Below are 20,185 nucleotides of genomic sequence, written 5' to 3' on the forward strand. Positions count from 1 at the left end.
CAGAGGATGTAGAAAAGAGGGATAACAATGTGAGTGTTTATGTAGCTATCAAGGTGGCCTGTATGAGGAATGCATAATGAACCACTTGGGAGGAGCATAATGCCATGTGATTTGACCATGGTCCCGACTGAAAAGGACTCAAAATCTCGTCCATGTGTGAAGAAAGGAGCGTCGATGACTCTCTGCTGCCCCAGAAGAGCCTGCTGAAGTATCCCACTGTCTGCGAAGAGTATGTTGGAATTCAGTTCAAATGGCTGTCAAAGTGGTGGATGTATGAGAAGACTCTCAGCCCAGAATGTGAGCACAACGAGCTTTCCACATGGTTCAAAGAGTGATGCTGCAAAATGTAGTAAAAACTGTATCCTGCTGGTAAAGGTCAAGCTGATGACATGTATCTGAAATCATTTGTAGAGTGCCGGGTCTATTTTCCCAAGGGAATAAGCAGTTTCCCACTTTATGATCTAGATACCAGGGTTACTACAGTGATTCGTGATGTAGTGTTCAATGAAACCTTCATTGCTACCTTAGAGAGGGCATCTCCAGGGACCATTCCCATGCCATCTTCTCTTTTATCTCCTTCAGTGTCTCCAGTTGCTACACCTCGGACAACTGCTATTCCTACGCCAACTTCGCCTAAACAGTAGCCAATATAGTCCCCAAATCATGTGAGTTTAAAGGATGATTTTGATGATGCTGAGGATTCTCTCGAAGGGGGGGCTCTGTCAGGAGAAGCACCTACTCGTTTGGCTTTATCAGTCGGTATCCTCGTCAGGAGTGACAGAGGTACCACTGTCGCAGCCAGTCTTCTTTCAGTACACTCTTCACATTGGGTGGCGATTCTTCTGAAGGGCAGCACCCTCCTCATTATCTGCGCCACTCGAGGCCCTGGGTGTTAGCAGCCACTCTCCCCCACGTTCAATTGCAGTTTTGGTCATGCATTTGGAGCCTCGAAGTTAGCCACCAGATATCTTACGTCATGTGAGTGATTGCACATGCAGGACTCCATATTGTCACTTGGGGGTGCACGTGCTAGCCATGAACCGACATGTCAACGATGTACTATATAGCAGGAGTCGTCCCTATGCCATTGCTTTTAGGATGTTGTTTGCTATCAAAGTTGGTATTCATGATGGTTTAAGACGTGCGGGACATTTTGTATGGCTATTCCGGGGTCACATACTGTGTTCAAGGCTCACATCGAGCTCACATCCTAGGTTCAGTACAACCATCACTGCTATTTTTTTTTTTTCCGAGAAAAAGATCCTTCTATTAGTTAATGAAAACTGCCCATAGGGCTACAACCACCTCTGCAAGAGAGGGCTACAACAAGCATGATGGGGAGACTCTCCCAATGAAAAAACAGCATATATAAAATGAGGCTAAATCAAGAGATGGGAGGAGGGAAGAGCCACACAGGTGGACAGTAGTGCCATCTGAGCACCCCCTGGACTATGGTGTAGAAAGGCCCAGAGTGCCAGAGTCGAAGGAAAGCCTTGCGGCGCTCCCGCATGCGGTCAGAGCTGCCCTGTAGTCCCTCAAGCTGTCCTCTGAGAGTATGGATCAGCTCTAGCCAAAAGTCACGAACAGTCTCTGCTTGTGGCATAGGGCGAGCCTCAAAGATGCGGAAACAGTGGGCCCGCCAGATGAACCAAAGTGTCAGGCCACTGATGAGCTCCCAACACTCCTCTCTCTCACTGCACCACTCCTGTGGAGTAAGCTCTGTAGCAGGCTGGAGTGTAGGTCGCCCCCCTGCATCACTATCATCCTGCTGGTGGAAGATAGCTCAAACTGAAGTGCCGGGCCCGTGAGGGTGGACCAAGCCGTTGCCCCCCAAGTGTACTGTCGAGCCGTGGAGAGAGCAAGCATCAGCCGAAGAACTCGTAGCCACACCTGCTGGGCCGAGTGACAGTCCCAAAGACAGTGACGCTGACTCTCCACCAAATGGTCACAAGCTGCGCATGTGGCCGAGAGACCACTATGCACTAGCCAGCTCCCTACTACTGTGGCTCTGTGTGCGACCAGCCACTGAAACAAGGTGACTCGCCTCGGCTGTCTGGAGTCCCACAACCTCTCCCAAAAGTCTGCCAAGAACTCGATTGTGAGACCCTCCTCCTGCCAATGATGTGCTGCAGCGGGGAGGGCCTCTCTTTGTGCTACTAGTATATGACGTCCCAGTCGAACAGTATACTGAAAGAACGGGACTCCTGGGTGGTCTACAGAAGAGAAGGGGTCCCTCCATAGCCACTCACCAGGATCCCACTGTACTCGTGCCAACGGACAACACTCCAAGCCCATAGCCTCGAGTATCCTATCTCAAGAACTGCTGGGTCAGGGTCTATGACGCAGGTCCGCCCACTGATGCCCACTACTCGGATCCTCTGAAAACAGCACTTTGCTACCTGCGGGGCCTCTACTGCAACTCGCTGTAGTCGTCCCCCGCCCTGAAGCTCGAAGAACAGGGCTGAGACAGACTCTGAGCAGGCCTTGACTAAAATGAGAACCTCCAGTCGTGTGAAGGCTCCCATCCACCGGGGTGCTACTGGCTCGAGAGGCGTGAGCCACTCAGCTGGAACCGACTCTGAGATGTCCTGACACATGCTCTGCACCCCTCTCATGCCCTGTAGAGCTGGAAACCCTGCACCTCCTCTGACAAACCTGTGAACTCTAGCCAGTCACCTAGAGAGAGCGTTGGACTTGCTGCCATGGGACCCCAAGAAACATGAGGCCGACTACCAACCAAGTGGCCTCTCTGAGTGCTAACCATGGGGTTCCAGACGAGGGGCTGCCGTAGGCGCTCCTCCGTGTACGTCGGCTGTCTCTGCTCTAGGCCACGCCGTAAGAGCTCCCAAGATCGAAGCAAACTCACAGCGAAGCGGTCCTCCAGTCTCTTGCTCAAACCAACTCGGCGCATCTCTGTAAAGATCCATATGGTCGAAGGTTGCCAAGGGCCTCCTGACTGAGGCACCCTGGCACGAAGCCTCTGCAGCAAGAACTCCTTCCAGGGCTCCTCTCCTGGAAGAAGTCCTCTGACTACGAACTTCCCAAGAAGGGCTTTGCTCTGCTATGCTGGATCAATGATCCCAAGCCCTCCCTGAGAACAAGGAAGTGTGATGACCGACCAAGCCACCGTGGCTCGGGCAATCTGAGTGTCACGTCCTGACCAAAGGAAGTTCCTGATCAGCCTCTCTACCTGGCTGATGCAAGACCTCGAGAAGATCCAGCAAGAAGTGATGTACCACATAGTTGCCAACAACACCTGGTTGGCAACTACTACTCTACCAGCCAGCGAAAGTCGTGCTGAGCTCCAATGTAATAGCTTTCTCCTGATGGACAGGAGAAGAGGAGCAATCTGCTGCTTGGGGGACAAGTCCAAACCAACTTGACAACCCAAGTACCGAATTGCAGTCCCTGGGGGAATCCACCTGAAACCCTCTCCTGGCATCCAATCTGGCATAGGAGCACTGCCAACCGAGAAAGCCACTGTCTTTCTCCAGTTGATCAGTGCGTCCGATGCACAACAGAAGGTCTCCAAAGCTTTCTCACATCTCTGCAGATTGGCCTCCTGGCCCTCCAAGTACAAGGCTGAGTCATCGGCAAACTCAGCGTCCAGTAGCTCGTCTCCCCGAATAGGGAGTGCTAAGCCCCTCAGACCAACCTGCTGTGACACCAAGAATCTGCTCATCGCCTCCGCATAGAACAGAAAGAGAAAGGGGGCAAGAGGACAACCTTGTCTGACCGAGCATGTGAGCATGAAGCGCTCACCTCTACCTCGTGCCAAAAGCACCTGACTGTGAGCCTGTCTGTACAAAGCTGACACCCCTCTGATCCAAGCATCTGAGAAGCCCATCCTGCGTAGAGTGCCCTCTAGAAAATCCCAATCAACTCTGTCGTATGCCTTCTCAAAATCGAGAAGAAGAATCACAAGGTCCTCCCCACGCAGCCGTGCCAGGGCAGAAGCTTCCTAGAAAGTGAAGATGTTGTCAAGGATACTGCGTTCCTTGACAAAACCTGTCTGAGTCCCATGTATAAGGCTCTCCAAAAGTGGGTGAATCCTCAAACTCAGAGCCTTGGCAAGAATTTTGTAGGCTGAGTTGAGGATGGTGATGGGGCGCCACTGTCGAATCTCATCCAAGGAGCCACCCTCCTTTGGAATGAGGTAAATCAGGCCCTCACTCATGCTATCAGGCATCACTCCTGTGTGCAAAATGTATTGAAAGACACTACACAAATCAGGGCCAAGCAGGTCCCAGTACTCCAAGAAAAAGCTGGGAGTCAGCCCATCCTCACCTGGACAGCTACCACGAGGGAGGACCCTAAGAGCCGTGTGCAGCTCCTCAAGCTGAAGTGGCATCTCTAGCCTCTGGCACATCTCCTCAGTCACAAGACAAGGCATCTGTGCCCAAACCTGCTCCCTGTATGCATCCTGCCGCTCTGACTGGGGCTCAGCCGACAGTAACTCACGGTAAAAGTCAGTAGCAACTGCATGCATATCCTCAGGCTCACAAACAACTGACCCATCGGGTCTCCTCAACTGATTGACCTTGGCATGCAAGTGTCGAGGTCCCACTGTCTCAAAAAAAGCACCTGTCACTCTGTCACCCACCTGAGTCCACTGAGATGCCTGTCGGTGAAAGGCAAACTCATGACGCCTCTCCTCTGTGCTAGCAAGCTCCTGTCGAGCCTGCTGTAACTGCTCCTCCAACCATGGACTGTCTGGATGCTACTCCTGCATCCTCTGTAGCGAAGCAATGCCTCATTTGAGACGCTGCTCCTCCTCTCTCGCTGCAGCCCGACGAGCAAGAGACTCCTGGAGAAAAAAGTGGCTAAGCTGAGCTAGGCCTAAGGCCACTCTGTCTGCAGGTAGAACCTGTAGACAGAGTGGATACGCTGAGCTAGGCCTAAGGCCACTCTGTCTACAGGTAGAACCTGGCTGTCCATGCCCTCTGTCCAGAGAGCCTCTACCCTCTCTCTGAGTGCTGAGTCCAACAAGACCCACTCTGGGATGTGAAGCATCGTGCTCCCACTCCTCTGCCTGTTTACCACTGTGAGAATCAGTGGTGCATGGTCCAAGAAGGATGTCCCTACCAGGATGCCCACTGATCCCCCCAAGTCACTGAAGTGGTCACTAGTGTAGAAGCGATCTATCCACGATAGATTCACTCCTCCCACTCTGCGGTCCGATCTAGAGAAGGCAAGACTGGCTGGAGGCCTCACAAAGCCAGAGTGCTGCCATGTATCCGAGACCCTCAAAGTCATACACAACCTCTCCCAAGCTGCTAACTCGACTCCATGCACAGTAGCATGGCTGCCTCCAATCCTGTCAGAATGGTCCTCCAACATGTTGAAGTCTCCTCCTACACACCAATGGTCAGCCTGCGGCAAAGACTTAACAATCTGTGACCAAAACTCGGCACGAGCACTCGCCACATTGGGCGCATAGATGTTCAGAAAGCCCACAAGGCCACCCTGAACCTGCATAGTAATCCACTGAGCCCTACCTGACACAATAATCCCTCTGTCCACAATGGCCTGCTGCAATGAATCCGCAATAGTCATACATACCCCACCCTGGATGCCTCCAGGTCCAAAAGCAGCTGACCAAAAGGTATCATATCGTCCACGTAAAATCTGACCACATCTCCGAATGCGGCTCTCACACAGATGGTGCTCCTGAAGCATAAGGAGATCAATCTCTCCTCCCACAAGGCAACGCTGAAGCTCCTAACGCAATCGGCCCCGCTGTCGCTGAAACTGGGGCCCACCTAGTCCCTGCACGTTCCACGAGACGATCCTCATGGGGAGCGAGAGAGAACAGATGCTGCCGTAGCAGCAAGACGGGCTATCTTCGAGGCTGGCTTGGATGGGGAGTAATCTGCATACGAGCGTCCTCTAGATAGGCGAGACTGCAGTGAGTGCCTAGCCCAAGCCCAAGCAAAGCGAGCAGTGCGTAAAGCAACCTCCTCTGTCCAGGAGTCCTCATGAATGTATACATAGCAAGGCAAACACTGCGTATCAGCAAAGAAGTACACCACAATGTGCCTACATCCTGCTGAGTTTGGGGGTGTCACCGCAAACTTGGCCAGTGGCCACAAAGTCTGCAGCAAATCTGTTACTCTAAGTTCTCCCATGTGATGAGAGAACTCGAGAACCTGTGTATGTAACCATCCCAACACTGAGTCAAGGGACCACTCTCTCTCGGCCCTACCACTGAGGGGGAAGGAGAAACCAACTGCTGAGTCCAAGGCCTCTGTCCCCCTAGCGGCGAGGAACAAAGCATGGACCCTGAAGCAGGCTGCCTCGTGGTCTGCTGCGGAGTCGCCGAGAAAGCGAGTGAACCCGTAGTTGAAGAAGTCCCAGCGGCGTCGGAGGTCAATGCTCGTCAGACCACGCGGGATAGCTGCAAGGGAAGATGTCTGAATCTACAGAGGGGGCCGCAAGAAGGGCTGACCCTCTCTCGCTAAGCGACTCGTGGCAAAGGCGCTTCCAAGAGATCTCCTAGCCGCCGGCGAGGGACCAGTCTCCTGAGTCGACTGTGGAACTGGAGCAGGAGGGGGGGGAGAAGGAGCTGGGGGGAGCGGGGGAGAAGAGGAGCGGGGTGGGGCGACAGAGGTAGAGGGGAGAGGTGGAGAGGCGACGGGAGCAGAGGGCGGGGGGGAGGATGAAGAGGAGGAGGGAAACTCTGAAGGGGGAGCGGCTGTCGAGGGTGAAGCTGAGGTGGAGACTGGCGTAGGGGACTCCTCCTGCTCAAGAGGACCAAAGAGGTTCCTCGTGGGAACCCACTGCTGTTGAGTAGGCACCTGAGGGCCACTTTGAGTACCAGGCTGTCGTTGTGGCCCCTGGCGTCGACGGCCACGGGTCTGCTGCCACCCCTCCTCCGCTGGAGCCCTAGGCTCGGGGGGTGGCTCTGAATCTGTGCGCTGTGCCGATGACTGTGGCTGCGGCCCAGCCTTGCCAGGCTGGGGCTGAGGCTGAGGTGCAGGTCGTGGCCTGAGGTGCACTGGTTCGGGAGGCCCGAGTACTCCACACTCTGTCTAAACCAACCCCCACTCACCCGAGGCAGAACGATGACCTTCGGGAGCGTGTGGGTATCTCTAACCAAAACTCGAACTGAGGGGATGCCAGCCGCCTTGGCAGCTACTGATGCTACTGGACGAGGTGTCTCTAGGACAGTCCCGATGGCGGAGCCAATCCTGGAAAGAAGTGGTAGGTACTCCCTCCGTAAACCCTGAAAGCAGACTGAGATGGGGATGTCTGCCTCCTCTACTAGAACATCTGAAGTCGGGTCAAAACCATGTCGCCGCTGTCGAAAGTGGGCGCGTGATGCTCGGATGGCCAGTGGACTCATAGCTATGACCTTGGAAGCCATCTCGGAGGTCTCGAACTCGATCTGATAGTACCCCCGTCCGAGAATCTGGACATCCAAGATCTTGCCCACCTCTGCGAGAAGGCGGGCCTGGAGAAGGTCTCGCAGCTCTCCTCTGCTAGGTCGGGTGCCGAGAATCTTGCAGATGACCGAGGTCGCCTGCAATCGCTCTACCTCTGTGGCAAGGCTCGCTTGCTCTATAGGCGAGAGAGCAAGTCGAATGGTGGGCTCAGCGGGGTTGGGCGAGGGGGCTTCTGGCGAGTCCCTCTATGGCGAAGCTGGAGCCTCCATCTGTGTCTACTGCTGTGGCGTAAGAAAGGGACGACAGGATGGCGCTGCAATCGGGCGCGTCAACACTGCTCCAAGGAATTGAAGCACTGCCGAAAGTGCCGAACTGCAAGGAGTAACCGAGGGAAGGACCCCAACTGGCGGACGAACGGGCCGAGGCGAGGGGGGGCGGGGGGGGGGGGGGATTTTTCTTTTTCTTTTTTTTTTGGCGGGCTGTGGCAAGAGGGTAGGCAATGCACAAAAGGTGGGGCTGAGGGCGGGTGGCGGCAACTGAGGCTGATGGTGGGGGCGGCAGCAGGGGCTGAAGGCGGGCGGACAAGGGCAGCGCGAGGGGAGGCAGCGGGGGTTGAGGGCAGGCGGGAGGCAGCCAGCTGGGAGGCCAGGCAGCGACGGGCAGCGCTGAGAGGGGGCGGGGGGGGGGGGCTTAGCGATGGGGAGCGAAGAAGCACAGCAGTAGCGAGCGCGATCCAGACAGCCGTGTCACCATCACTGCTATTTTATCACAATTGTTACATACTCCTCGTAGCCAATGGGATACATCAGCAGGCTTCTCTAGGGTAGCGGAACGGCATAGACACTCTTTAGTTTGGCTATGGGCACATTGAGTTTCCTACATAATCTGTAACATTACGCACCAAATTGTAGTAAAAACCATATTGTGCAGATGTTGGATCATCCAGATGTTGATCAAACTGGTGCAGTGGAAGCATATCAACAGTGTCTCCTATGTAGCCCAAAGATATGAGCATGGATTCCGGATCCAAGGGAGAACCGCAATCTTCAATAATTTTTGGTGTTGACCGGGGACACATTTCATTGCATTATGCACCTCCTCGGTGGTCTATAGGGCACTCCTCCTATATGCCACAAGTAACGCGTCATTCAATCCACGTTTTTTGTAAGCATACGCAACGCTTTTGTGTTGCTAAAGCGTTGCTACTACCATCACTTATGCCATGCCCAAAGCGATGCATTGGCCCTTGTAGTGATGCAGTTTCAGAGGTAATGTACGTTTTAAAAGAGCACAAACTTACTGATGAGAAGGTGAGAATATTGAGGGGTGATAAATGCAAGCACACAAATTAAAAAGCATGTCACATATAAGCTATGGTAAGGTGCCAATTATGTTTGCTTTACAATAATAGCAGTCAGAAATGCAAGCAATTTGTCCATCTGCCACCGAAAAGATAGCCACTAGATTTGCAAACAGAAACAAATGCAGAATATGCACCATGTTGACGCATAGTTACCTCCAGTCACAACGCGTGTAATCTCTCTTTCTGCAGCTAGCTGAAGAGGGACTTGAAATGTAAAGGTGGGGTCCTCGTAGATTCCTCGTTCGTTTTTTGTCGTAGAGTTTGTTTGTATACCATATGCAATCACACCGGATCTTTCTTCCAAAAAATGCAAAGCTCCTGTTGTGCGCATGGGATTTGCAAGAAGCCATTGATTCGCAGCATCTACCGATGCAAATTGTCTTACCTGTAAAGACAATCATTGTGTATAAGCACTACCCTCACATCTTCTACTGATCCAGAAAAGGTCTTAACAGTAAAGATTACTAATGTGTATAAGCACTACCTTGCAAACAAGTAAGATTCATTGTAGCTACTTTTATGGCCACTCAGATTACCTCCACGACAAGTATGTTCACTGGTAAACTAAGCTCAGAAGCATGAAGAAAAAACAATGCCAAACCTTTGATTCAGGGATGGGCCGGCCAGGATTGTTGTTCCTTATATTCTCTACTATGGCTGATGCTCTGGATACCCCACTCCCACTCCATATGAAGTCGTAGCAAGGATCAATCTTGATGTAGTAGCCTGTCTCACAGGCAGGGATGGGTGTCACAAACTTTGCCTCTGGATCGTCCAGATTCCGGAATCCCGAGGTGGTTTTGCGCCTTGCATTCACTGCTCGATCGACGCAAAAGATGAGGAAAATGAAGAAGAGCGAGGAGAACAGCTGCGCAAAGGTTGCTCGCTTGCTGCGTATCGAGAGGAAGAAATTCTTCTTAAGCAATGCCGAAAGCTGGCGTGCAAAGAGCGTGAAGCCATGCAGCTTGTTGTACGAATTAGGAGAGGGCAAGGGTGTCTTTGGGGCAATGGGTACTTCTGGGGAAGGCAACATGGGGATGAAGGTGCAGACACAGGAGCAAAATTGAGTAGTTCTAATCCAATTTTCAACAATGTGTGAGTCTGTGTGTGGGTACTCCCTCGTGAAGTGTACTGCGTAATGACAATGAGCTAATTGATTGAGGTCTTAAGAAGAATTTAGCAGCGAGGGGGTTCTGTTGATTGGAGTCGAGCTGCGTGTGTGTGTGTGAGAGAGAGAGAGAGAGAGAGAGAGAGAGAGAGAGAGAGAGAAGGTATGCCTGTATGAGAAGGGATTTTATACCGGAAGCTGCTGCGAAAGAGAAGTGGGTGAATCGGTGTGTGTGTGTGTAAGTAAGAGAGAGAGAGAGAGAGAGAGAGAGAGAGAGAGAGAGAGAGAAGCTGTGCAGACAGATGGACCTGGAAGTTGGGAAGTTGAAGGTGGCAAATACATGGACGAGCAGAAAGAGCGACGAGCGTGCAGCGCAGAGTCCAAAGTCAGCTGTAAACTTGAGGTGCGCGTCGACTCGTCTCCCCAAAGCACGAACCTCTTTCTGGTTCGGAATTCTTGACATCATACATTATTATTATTTAATTTTAAACATATTGTGTGCATGTAGGCCATGGCATGCTGTCGCGACTCGCATAACTTTGGTGGGCCTTGCCAAAGAAACTTTTTGATATCTTTTTTGCCAAAGGAGGGAGGGATTCCAGGGCCCGCCTTCACACGTCGCAAGCTCCATGATCCGGCTCAGCTCCGATAGTGTCATCGGCACTTGAGTGCGCTCAGTGAGAGAGAGACATGGCTTGTGCAGAGAGAGAGAGAGAGAGAGAGAGGCGGCCGGAGGCCTGCAGCCGTACTAGTGTTTTATTATGGGTGTGATGGTATTTTTTGGAGATAATTATTGAATTATAAAAGAGACAAAAAAAATACAAATAACGAAGAGGCGTTTCGGGCGAGGGGGTTTTACCCCAACCCACCAGTAAAACTAGCATTCACATGAAGGGGTGGGGGTCAACTTTGATGAAGCTTTGAAACTCCACCCAAACAGGTGAAGTTACCAAACTCTGCTCGTGAAGCAAGCATGGCTAGTAATAGTGGGCATGCGAACGGGAAGTCAACACAAACGGGGGGTTCAATATTGGCTTAGTGGGGGCTAGTTGCTAACGGCAACCCCCTCCCATGTGAAACATTCCTAATAAGAGTTATCCTGTCCAACAAAAGTGAAGAGTAAAAGGAAGGGGTTCCTACTTTAAGTGATGAACCCAATACAAATACTCATGAATTAGAAGGCTCATAGAAGACAAACGTAATTTTTCTCCATTTTTTTTGCTAGCAGATGTACTTTTCAATTCCATCTACTTTAAGCTAGGTAGGAATCAGTCAGTATTCGTGAAAGGTTTGCCTCAGCTTAGCTTAGCCTAGAGCCAGTTCAAATTAGAGATTAGCCGGTTTGAAATCAAGAAAGAGGGAAGAAAAATCCGCAAAAATTACAAGGAAGTAGTTCAAAAATCTTGCAAATTTGGACTATTTTACTAGTAGTGCCGGTTTGCATCTTAAAAAGGAAGAAACGAGGCCGCCTAGGGAAAAAGACTTTCCTAAACACGGGGTAGGATGGAAGCATGGTAAGGTGGCCCTATTGCTTAAGTCCATGGACAACCACTTTTAAAGTGATAAATAGCTTGTCCAAGTTGAAAATTGGAAAGTGAAGAAAAACTTCCTTTTGTTTTTGAAAAAACTTTGGAGGTCAAGAATGTGTGCATGTGTTTCTTTCTTGGCATGCAGGAGTTACATTGGTAGCATATATCTCACTAGGCCGTGTGACGGGCTCGTTCCTTGGCTCTCTCACAAACAGAAAGACACCGAGGTTCTCTCTCTCTCTCTCTCTCTCTCTCACACACACACACACACACACACACACACGCACACACACATTTTTTTTGTAGCATGCACGCACACACACACACACACACACACACTCTGGGAGCATATTTTCCCTTACTAGACGATTCCAAACATGGTTGTCATTACAGCGAGACTCCTGAAGTTCCGTTTGTTCAAGCAACAATGGTTGCGTAGGTGGCAGAGACAATTAGGTAGTATAAGACTGAGAAGAAACGGTCTTATAGAGCCACGAAGAAGGAGAAACAACCTTAGCTTGGTTCAGGAGAGAGGGAAGTTTAGCTAGCAGTGGCAAAGATTGTTGGGCTTGTGTTACAAATAGCCAGGTTTTTCAATAAGCAGCACATGAATATCATCATGGAGAGAGAGTTTTGGAGCATCATGAGATTGCAAGGTTCACGGAGAACATACGCATAAAGTCTTCCCTTCTATCTACACTTAGGAGCTCCATTGTGAGCGTAAAATGCCAGAGATTAGATGACCAATTGGTAATGAAAAGGAGTACCTTAGCATTGCTGATAAATGCAATGTAAAACCAAGATTGCCCCAGTTTGTGAAAGGTTACAAGGATGTTGGATGTGCACAAGCACAAGTGAAACTTGTATGCAATGAAGAAAACTTTGGCTAATGTTGATGGTGAATAATGTCTCTCTATCTATGTTTAGAAGAAGGCAGTGTTGTGATGCACTCTCAAATGATGTGAGGGATATCATCTCTGAGTTTGGACAACCCATACAGGTATCTCACCCAATAAGAAGGATGTGAAGTGCTTCAGGCTTGGTCCAAAAATGGTCAATTGAACATCCAATCCACTATCTTGACGAAATGCAAATCAATTTCAACATCCAATCCATTCTCTTAAAACGAAACACAAATGAGTTCAATTTCAACTTCTAATTCAGGTTTTCACCCCATGTTTCGATTAAATGATTTATTTTATATGCATTCTTTTATATTCAAATGCCTCTTTTTGCTTGGTTTCATTTCTCAAAAGCATCGATCCTTCAATTTCATATCATCACTCAGGTCTACTATGTAAGAGCTGAGAAAGTGGTCTCTATGGTTGTCAACATTTTGTATTGCTTATTGGAATGTTTGATTCTATTCGTTCTTTCTTCTTTGTACTGTTATATATCAATAAATAAGACCATGTAAAATTGGTTAATTTTAACTAGCATTATTGTAGTACTCTACACGTAGAAATGTTGCCTCTTAAAGATAATGTTACTCTATTCAGCACATGTAGCCGCAATTCAATGTGTGATGTTTTGACCCTTGCATGCTTCACTACAAGAGGTTGTGTGCTCTTGTGACGCTGTTAGCGACGGAAATACACTGGGTTTTTATAACCCCCGGCGTCGCTACAAGCGTCGCTACGAGAGCGTCGCTATAGGCATCGCTATATGCGTCGCTATAAGCGTCGCTATATAGCGACGCTCATAGCGACGTTTACACAGAAGACTATAGCGACGCTCATAGCGACGTTTACACAGAAGACTATAGCGACGCTCATAGCGACGCTACAGAGCCATAAATAGCGACGCTTATAGCGATGCCCGAGAGAATTTTTTTTTGGTGGCAGGGCATTCAATGCCCTGCCACCCATCAACCATATTGTACTTGATTCACTTTTTAAAAAAAGTGCAAGGGTAGATAATAGACCCAAAATAGTCACCCACAAGACGCATTGTTTGCAAAATTGACAATTGTACACATCATAGGCAAAATGAATTGATTGGCAAATGTAATAATGACAATTGTACAACATCATAGGCATAAAGAATTGATTGGCAAAAGGAACTGCGGTGACAAATGTAATAATATACATGGTTCAAAAAGACGTATAAAATCCGTCTCATGATACATAAGCTATGAGAAACCCTAAACTAATGCTATCTAGCTACGGCTAAACTGACGTCGTCTAGTCAGACGTCTCATCGCGTCCAAGCGGCGTATCTGTCGGATTCTGCAAAAAAAGACAATAAGATAGCTTTCAGTAAGTATAAACATATAACGACATTTATAAAACAATACAAAAAATAAAAAAGAGTAAACCCTAATACTAACCATGCCGCCGCGAGAACTGAGAATGTCCATCAGGGCGTTTAAGCCCTTCCTGCCTGCATACTCGCGCTCGTACGGTGTGGGATCACGTCCTGTCATCGACCACTGTCAAAACATACAAAGATTTCATTATGTTAGAATTAAAAAACTCATAAACCCTAAACTATCGAACATAAAGAGCAATGTGAAAACACTTACAAAATCGGCCTCAAATGATGCCCATCCACCGCTCCCCAAGTGGTGCGAGCTCCCTGCCTCTACTCGCGCTCTGGCTGCATCCTTTTGTTGCTTCCACTTGTCGGGATTCTCGCGCGCTGCTTTCTTCGCATTCTTCCAATCTTCTTTGGCCAGCCAATCTGGCCTGTTCCACCCATTCTTGATTGCTTTTTGCACTTCGGAACGCTTGTGTTTGCAGTATTCGCGCATTCGAATCTTCATCAGGTCTTCATTGAAGCGCTGATCCCGTGTTGGAACGGGAAACTCATCATGAAGTATGCTGATGACTCTGTTTTTTAAATCACTTGGTACTTCACTCCATTTGTTTAGTATGTAGTGTCTAAACAGCTGAGAGCAAAGACCACGCATGCGCGAGATCACCTTCTTGCCGTCATCATCCATGATGATGCTGCCGCTGATGTCGACGGAGTAAGGCAAGCCCTCTGGCCGGTGACGCGTGAACCTGGGTGTCCCGGCAGGGGTCTCTAGCGGCGTGTCGATGGGGGTACGGACGTCAGGTGTCTCCACCGGCGTCTGGGCCCCGAAGCGAGGAGTGTCGAGTGGGGTGGCTCCTGGCGGAGTAGGTAGAGGTGTGTAGCTTCTAGGAACAGTCAGCCGTGCAAAACCTGGCGTAGATGGCGATGCTGTGGCTGGTGTGGGGGCGGGCAAAGAAGGGGAGGGTAAAGAGCCTCGTCGAACACGAGGCGGTGTGGAGGCATCGGTGGCGGAATCCCCACAACAACCGCCACCGCCACCACTAGAGCGCCGGTGTCTAGACGAGTGTGAAGCTCGTCTCGTCGACGCCGAAGCTTCGGAGCGCGCCGAATGCTCCGAAAGAGAGGGAGATGCGGATGGAGTAGGAACGCGCGATGATGCGCCAGAGCGATGACGCTCCACGTACCACTGTCTCTGCTGCGGTGACAAAGAAGAAAGAAACTCCTCATCATCCATACCTGCATTAAACACACAAATATTTAAACTTAATATTGAATGAATAGAGTAGACAATGACGCAAAGACCATTAAATACAATGAAGTAATGACGCATATAAATACAATGACGCAATGAATTGAGTGATAGAAGAGGCAAGTCGAAAACTCAGAATTTTCAATCAAAAGATGTGAGCGCGAGTAGAAAAGAGCGTTATACACCATGGAAAGTACTTAGAGAGCCAGAGCTTTTACAACACGGAGCAAAATTGTTCAAATACAATATTTGTGGCTTTAAGAGATCTCTCTCTCATCCTCGCATAACTCAGCATAACTTCCTATATCTATATAGAGCTCTCTGTTTAAACACATATCCTCTATTTCATTTTGTAGCTCCTCTGCATGCACCCCATATAGAGTAGTAGCATCTTGATGCTCGTCTGGCACCACCGCAGCGGCTTGTGATTGAGCATCTTCTCTGATCTCCTCCATTGATGTCGTTGTGATTGGCACATGGTAGCCTTCATACGTCCTTGCACTACGAGGGGCTACCTCTATGACGTACCACCAGTTTGATGTAGACTTTGTACGATGAAATATTACCTGCCAGAGCCACATAACTTACATGAGAGCTTTCAAGCACATAACTTGTAAAAGGGGGATGTTAACTATTTACATACTTACTTGTTCACAATGCTCGGGTAGTACGAAAGTGTCTCTTAGGTCAGTCCATTTCTTAGTAGAATCCACCTCAAGAAAACCAGACTCTCCTCTACGCACAGTAGCGTTGCGACCCTCCATGATTAACTTGAACCATTGCACGTCGAACAAGTCGACAAAAAATCCTCTGTAATCGATCCTCAAAATCTCTTGCAACGTGCCGAAGTAAGTGAGTTCCGCCACCACAGGATCTGCATCAGAGGAACGTCGTCGACTAGACTGTTCAAATTTTGCCATGATTCCACAATCTTGAGTAAAACGCTTTTTGTCGATTTGTTCCACCCTAAAATGTCGACCTTTACACCATGCTGCTGTGTATGACTTATACTACAACGAACAAAGATTATGAGTGGCTGTTCAAACGTTTATAAATAAAGTCACTTGCTAGTCGTACATTGCAAACTTACCTTGGTCGCGCAACCCCGAGAGTACTCCCACTCTTCTTCAGTCACTACTCGATATCTTTCGGAATCACATTTCGGACACTTCTCCATGTCTATGTATTCCCCTCTGAAAAGAATGCAGTCATTAGGACAAGCGTGGATAGAATTGTAATCCATCCCCAAGTTTCGCAAAATCTTTCTTGCTTCATCTCGGGAATCTGGCATCACATTGTCAGCTGGTAGTATGTGCTCTTTAAGCAATCTACACAACATAAAAATATGATACAGTCGTGTAAAAATCTATCAGATCATTATGCATTTAGAGTTTTATTAAAGTAAACTAATTGTAATAGATCACCTGAAAAGCGCTGTGACGCTAGTGTCACTCCATCCAAACTTTGCCTGCATGTTGAGAAGAACCAGGAGTGCTTTCAATCTAGACATACGTGCTCCATTATACAATGGCATATCGGCTTCACTTTTCATATCATCATAGATAAGCCTTTCTGAATCCATGATCGTCTCGATCATTTCATCAATCTCGGGCTCAAACATTGCCTCGTTGGGAATGTGCTCTGCATGATCATCCCCCGAGCTGTCAGAGGCTACATCTTGTGGCCTCACATATGCTGCTTGACCAAAGCGCCTGCGAACACATCTATTGGGTTGCAAGATTGCTGCTTGTTGGCCAGCGTCAGAGTCCGACGAGTTATAATTGGCAACAACTCGATCTATAATAGATGGATCGAACTCGCCAAATTCGCGAACGTGCTGCAAAGAAACACGTCTTGTCCGTCGCACAGCATGCTTGCATTGATTACAAGGACATAAGACCCTCGTTGAGAGATAGGTGTTTCGGTTGGACGGTCCCACATCCTCGTCGCTACTCATAATGAGGATAAAAAACTTATAACTTGGACAACAAATTTAATATTCTATTGGCATTCTTCGTCTTATCTCTCTCTCTCTCTCTCTCTCTCTCTCTCTCTCTCTCTCTCTCTCTCTCTCTCTACCTCACATTCTCTAGTCATGTCCAATCCCCGCACACCTCGGTCTAGAGGTGCACGGAGATCAGAACCACCGGGTTATAATCTCGTCTTTATTGGTCAATACCTATATTTGTGGGTACAAGAAATCTACACACCCACGTCTACATGATACTGCATGTAGTGGACAAAACCCCTTTGCCTCTTCTCTAGCTGTAGCACTTCACAGCATCTTAACATCTTTTCACAGTAGATCTTTTCACTGTTCGTCTAACTCTAAACCCTAAACCGTAAGTAATTCTTGCGTGGACTCGATCTAACGTAAATAAGAGTAAATCTAAATAAACGTAAATCTAACTAAAAATAAACCTAAATCTAATTTAACGTAAGTCTACATCTAACCTAATCTTTAACGTCTTTTGGGATAGTTTCCTACGACGTTAAAACTCTCTTCTTCTTGTGTGTGTGTGTGTGTGTGTGTGTGTGTGTGTGTGTGTGTGTGTGTGTGTGTGTGTGTGGGTAAACCTAAATAAACCTAAGTCTAATCTAATATAACATAAATCTAAATCTAACGTAAATTATGTTATATTAAAAACAAAGAACTAAACTAACAGGGATTATAAGAACCTTAAAACTGATTTAACACATAATTTTTCACATAACTCGGCAAGAGTTGGCATTCTCATCACTAAAGATGTGAGAGTTAACTTCCGGCGGTGACGCTGCCTCATCTCCATCCACATCTGACGACAGCAATTGGCCCTTTAGACCGTTCTTGCTCTTGTTACTAACTTTGAAGTTGCTGTTGAATGACTAGAGGTTGTCTAGATGGTCATTGTGTCGGGGATGTAGTGACTCTTGCCGCCCTGAAGATCCACCTTCTTCCCTATCTTCTGAAGACATTTCACCAGTACTTTTGGATCGACGGAGCCCACCATGAGTGAAGGTAGCAATACCCTATATTCCATTGAGGGCTTTCTTCACCCGCTTCATGCAGGCATCGCAGTCTATGGAGACCTAAATCTAATCTAATATAACGTAAATCTAAATCTAGCGTAAATAAACGTAAATATAGTTAAAAATAAACCTAAATCTAATTTAATGTAAGTCTACATATAACCTAATCTTTAACGTCTTTTAAGATAGTTTCCTACGACGTTATAACTCTCTTCTTCTTGTGTGTGTGCGCGTGTGTGGATGTGTGTGCCAATAAAAAGAGATAAATGGTATAACCTTTCTATCACCCATGCCAAGTATGATAGATTGATTCTGCCATTTCCCTCTTGAATAATAGGTCTTGAGTTCAACTCCTCGTCGGCTAGATCTTTAGGTCTTTTAATTTTAATTAGTTTCCTACGACGTTAAATTAGTTTCTCTCTCTTCCTCTCTCAATGTGTGTGCGTTTTTTTGGATCGTATGCATGTTTTCTCTCTCTTTTCCTCTCTCAATGTGTGCGTTTTTTGTTTATGCATGTTCTCTCTCTCTTTTCCTCTCTCAATGCGTGCGTTTTTTGTTTATGCATGCTCTCTCTCTCTTTTTCTCTCTCAATGTGTGTGTGCATTCTTTGTTTATGTATGTGTGTGTGCGTTTTTGTTTTTGTTTGTACTCTCTCTCTCTCTCTCTCTCTCTCAAAAACACTATGTGTGTGTGTGTATGTGTGTGTGTGAGAGAGAGAGAGAGGGAGAGAGAAAGAGGGGAAGGGAACATGAGAATGAGGAGAGGGAAGGAGCATACCTAGCTCTCCTTCCTCTCTTCGTGTGTGTGTGTGTGTGTGTGTGGAGAAGAAAAAGAGAGAGAGAGAGAGAGAGAGTGAGAGTGAGGGAGAGCGTTACCTGCTCCTTGCTTGAGGGCGCCGAAAAACTCAGATCTGAGATCTGAGTTTTTGGGCGCGCTCGGTTATTTTTTTAGCCCAGCCGGCGTCGCTATGAGCGTCGTAAATTTCTTTGTAAATTTGCGACGCTCATAGCGACGCCGGGAAATTTTTTTTTTGAGCGTCGCTGTGTGAGCGTCGCTAATATGAATAACCTCTTGTAGTGCTTGTACGTACATCGGATCGACAAAGATGCAAATGACATGGACCTTCTTTGGACCTGGACACCAAAAAGGTGAACATGATGGTGTTGGAGCATTGGTTAAGCGGGCCTTATCACAGGAACGTAAAGCTAGATGGTGTTGTCCTTAAGAATGCAAGGGATGTTGTACCCTTTCTCTCAGAGAGACTTGGAAACAACACATTCTGGCATTACAAGAGGTCACTTAAATTCCGCCGCCACATTACCGGCGTCACCGGTGGGCATCAGTATATGTGTAGGTATATATGGAGGGAGCTAAATTTTTAAAAGAATTTGAGTTTCAAATTTCGATGCATGTTCCGTCGCCTATTCCAACGTCAGCGCGCATGCACTTTCCGACGCCGTCTCCGACGCGCTTTTCGGCACCTATACCGATTTTTGTACCGACGGTACCTGAAAAAAAAAGAAACCGCGGGCTTTTTCTGCGCATTTCACTTCTTCTTGCACCTTTCCTCAAGCTCTCTCCTTTCTCCCCTCTAACAGATCTGGTGCGAAACAAGCATTCGGAAGTGCTAATCTTGCTTGAGGGTTAGCCCATAACACTAAGGTGCAATTGTTTCATGTTTACTTGTGGATTTAGGGTTTAGGGGTTAACTTTGTGTTTGTGTGTGCGTTTTTGCAGATTCCAAGACATTTACAACTTCTTTTATTGCTTAAATAGGACGAACGTGAGTGCTCGAACCTCTAAATGCATATTAAATTTATTTAAATTAATTTTTATAGTAATAAAAGAAAATCTTATGCTTTAAACTTTGAATGCTTTAAAAGAAATTATGGTTTGTGATGTGAAATTTCATTTTGAATTATGAATTTTTTTTGGTTTGGTTTATGAAAAAATTTTGTTTTGAAGAAATTTCGTTTATGTTTTACATTAAGTTTAGGTTAGGTTAGGTTATCTTATACGTTAGGTTAGGTTAAGTTAAGCTATGTTAGGTCAGATTATATGTTATGTTAAATTAGATTAAGGTACGTTAGGTTATGTTAGGTTATCTTATACGTTAACTTAGGTTAAGTCAAGTTAAGCTACGTCAGGTTATGTTAGGTTACGTTAAGCTACGTTAGGTTATGTTAGTTTAAGGTACGTTCGGCAATACGGCAAGCCATAAAGCTTACCCACAACGCATATTAAAAACAACACAATGACGATCCGTTTGTCAATACGGCAAGC

The 20,185-nt window shown here is 47.6% G+C and overlaps 1 protein-coding gene across 2 annotated transcripts in view; it reads right to left on the bottom strand.

The window, feature by feature from the left end:
* The window catches only part of LOC147449410 (ABC transporter A family member 2-like), a 66,267-nt gene extending 55,992 nt beyond the window's left edge, over window positions 1–10,275 (bottom strand). Inside the window, exons 1-2 of one of the 2 annotated variants that reach the window (XM_086521856.1) lie at window positions 9,350–10,275; window positions 8,902–9,133 (exon numbers count right to left, since the gene is read on the bottom strand). In XM_086521856.1, the coding sequence (XP_086377982.1) occupies window positions 8,902–9,133; window positions 9,350–9,781 (664 nt within the window). In that variant the 5' untranslated portion in view covers window positions 9,782–10,275. The remainder of the gene's footprint in view (window positions 1–8,901; window positions 9,134–9,349) is intronic. The other variant, XM_086521857.1, reaches the window with a different exon arrangement.
* Between the last annotated feature and the right edge of the window lie 9,910 nt (window positions 10,276–20,185).

Source organism: Adiantum capillus-veneris, chromosome 10, assembly GCF_014529385.1.
Source record: "Adiantum capillus-veneris isolate H3 chromosome 10, ASM1452938v2, whole genome shotgun sequence".
NCBI lineage: Eukaryota > Viridiplantae > Streptophyta > Polypodiopsida > Polypodiales > Pteridaceae > Adiantum > Adiantum capillus-veneris.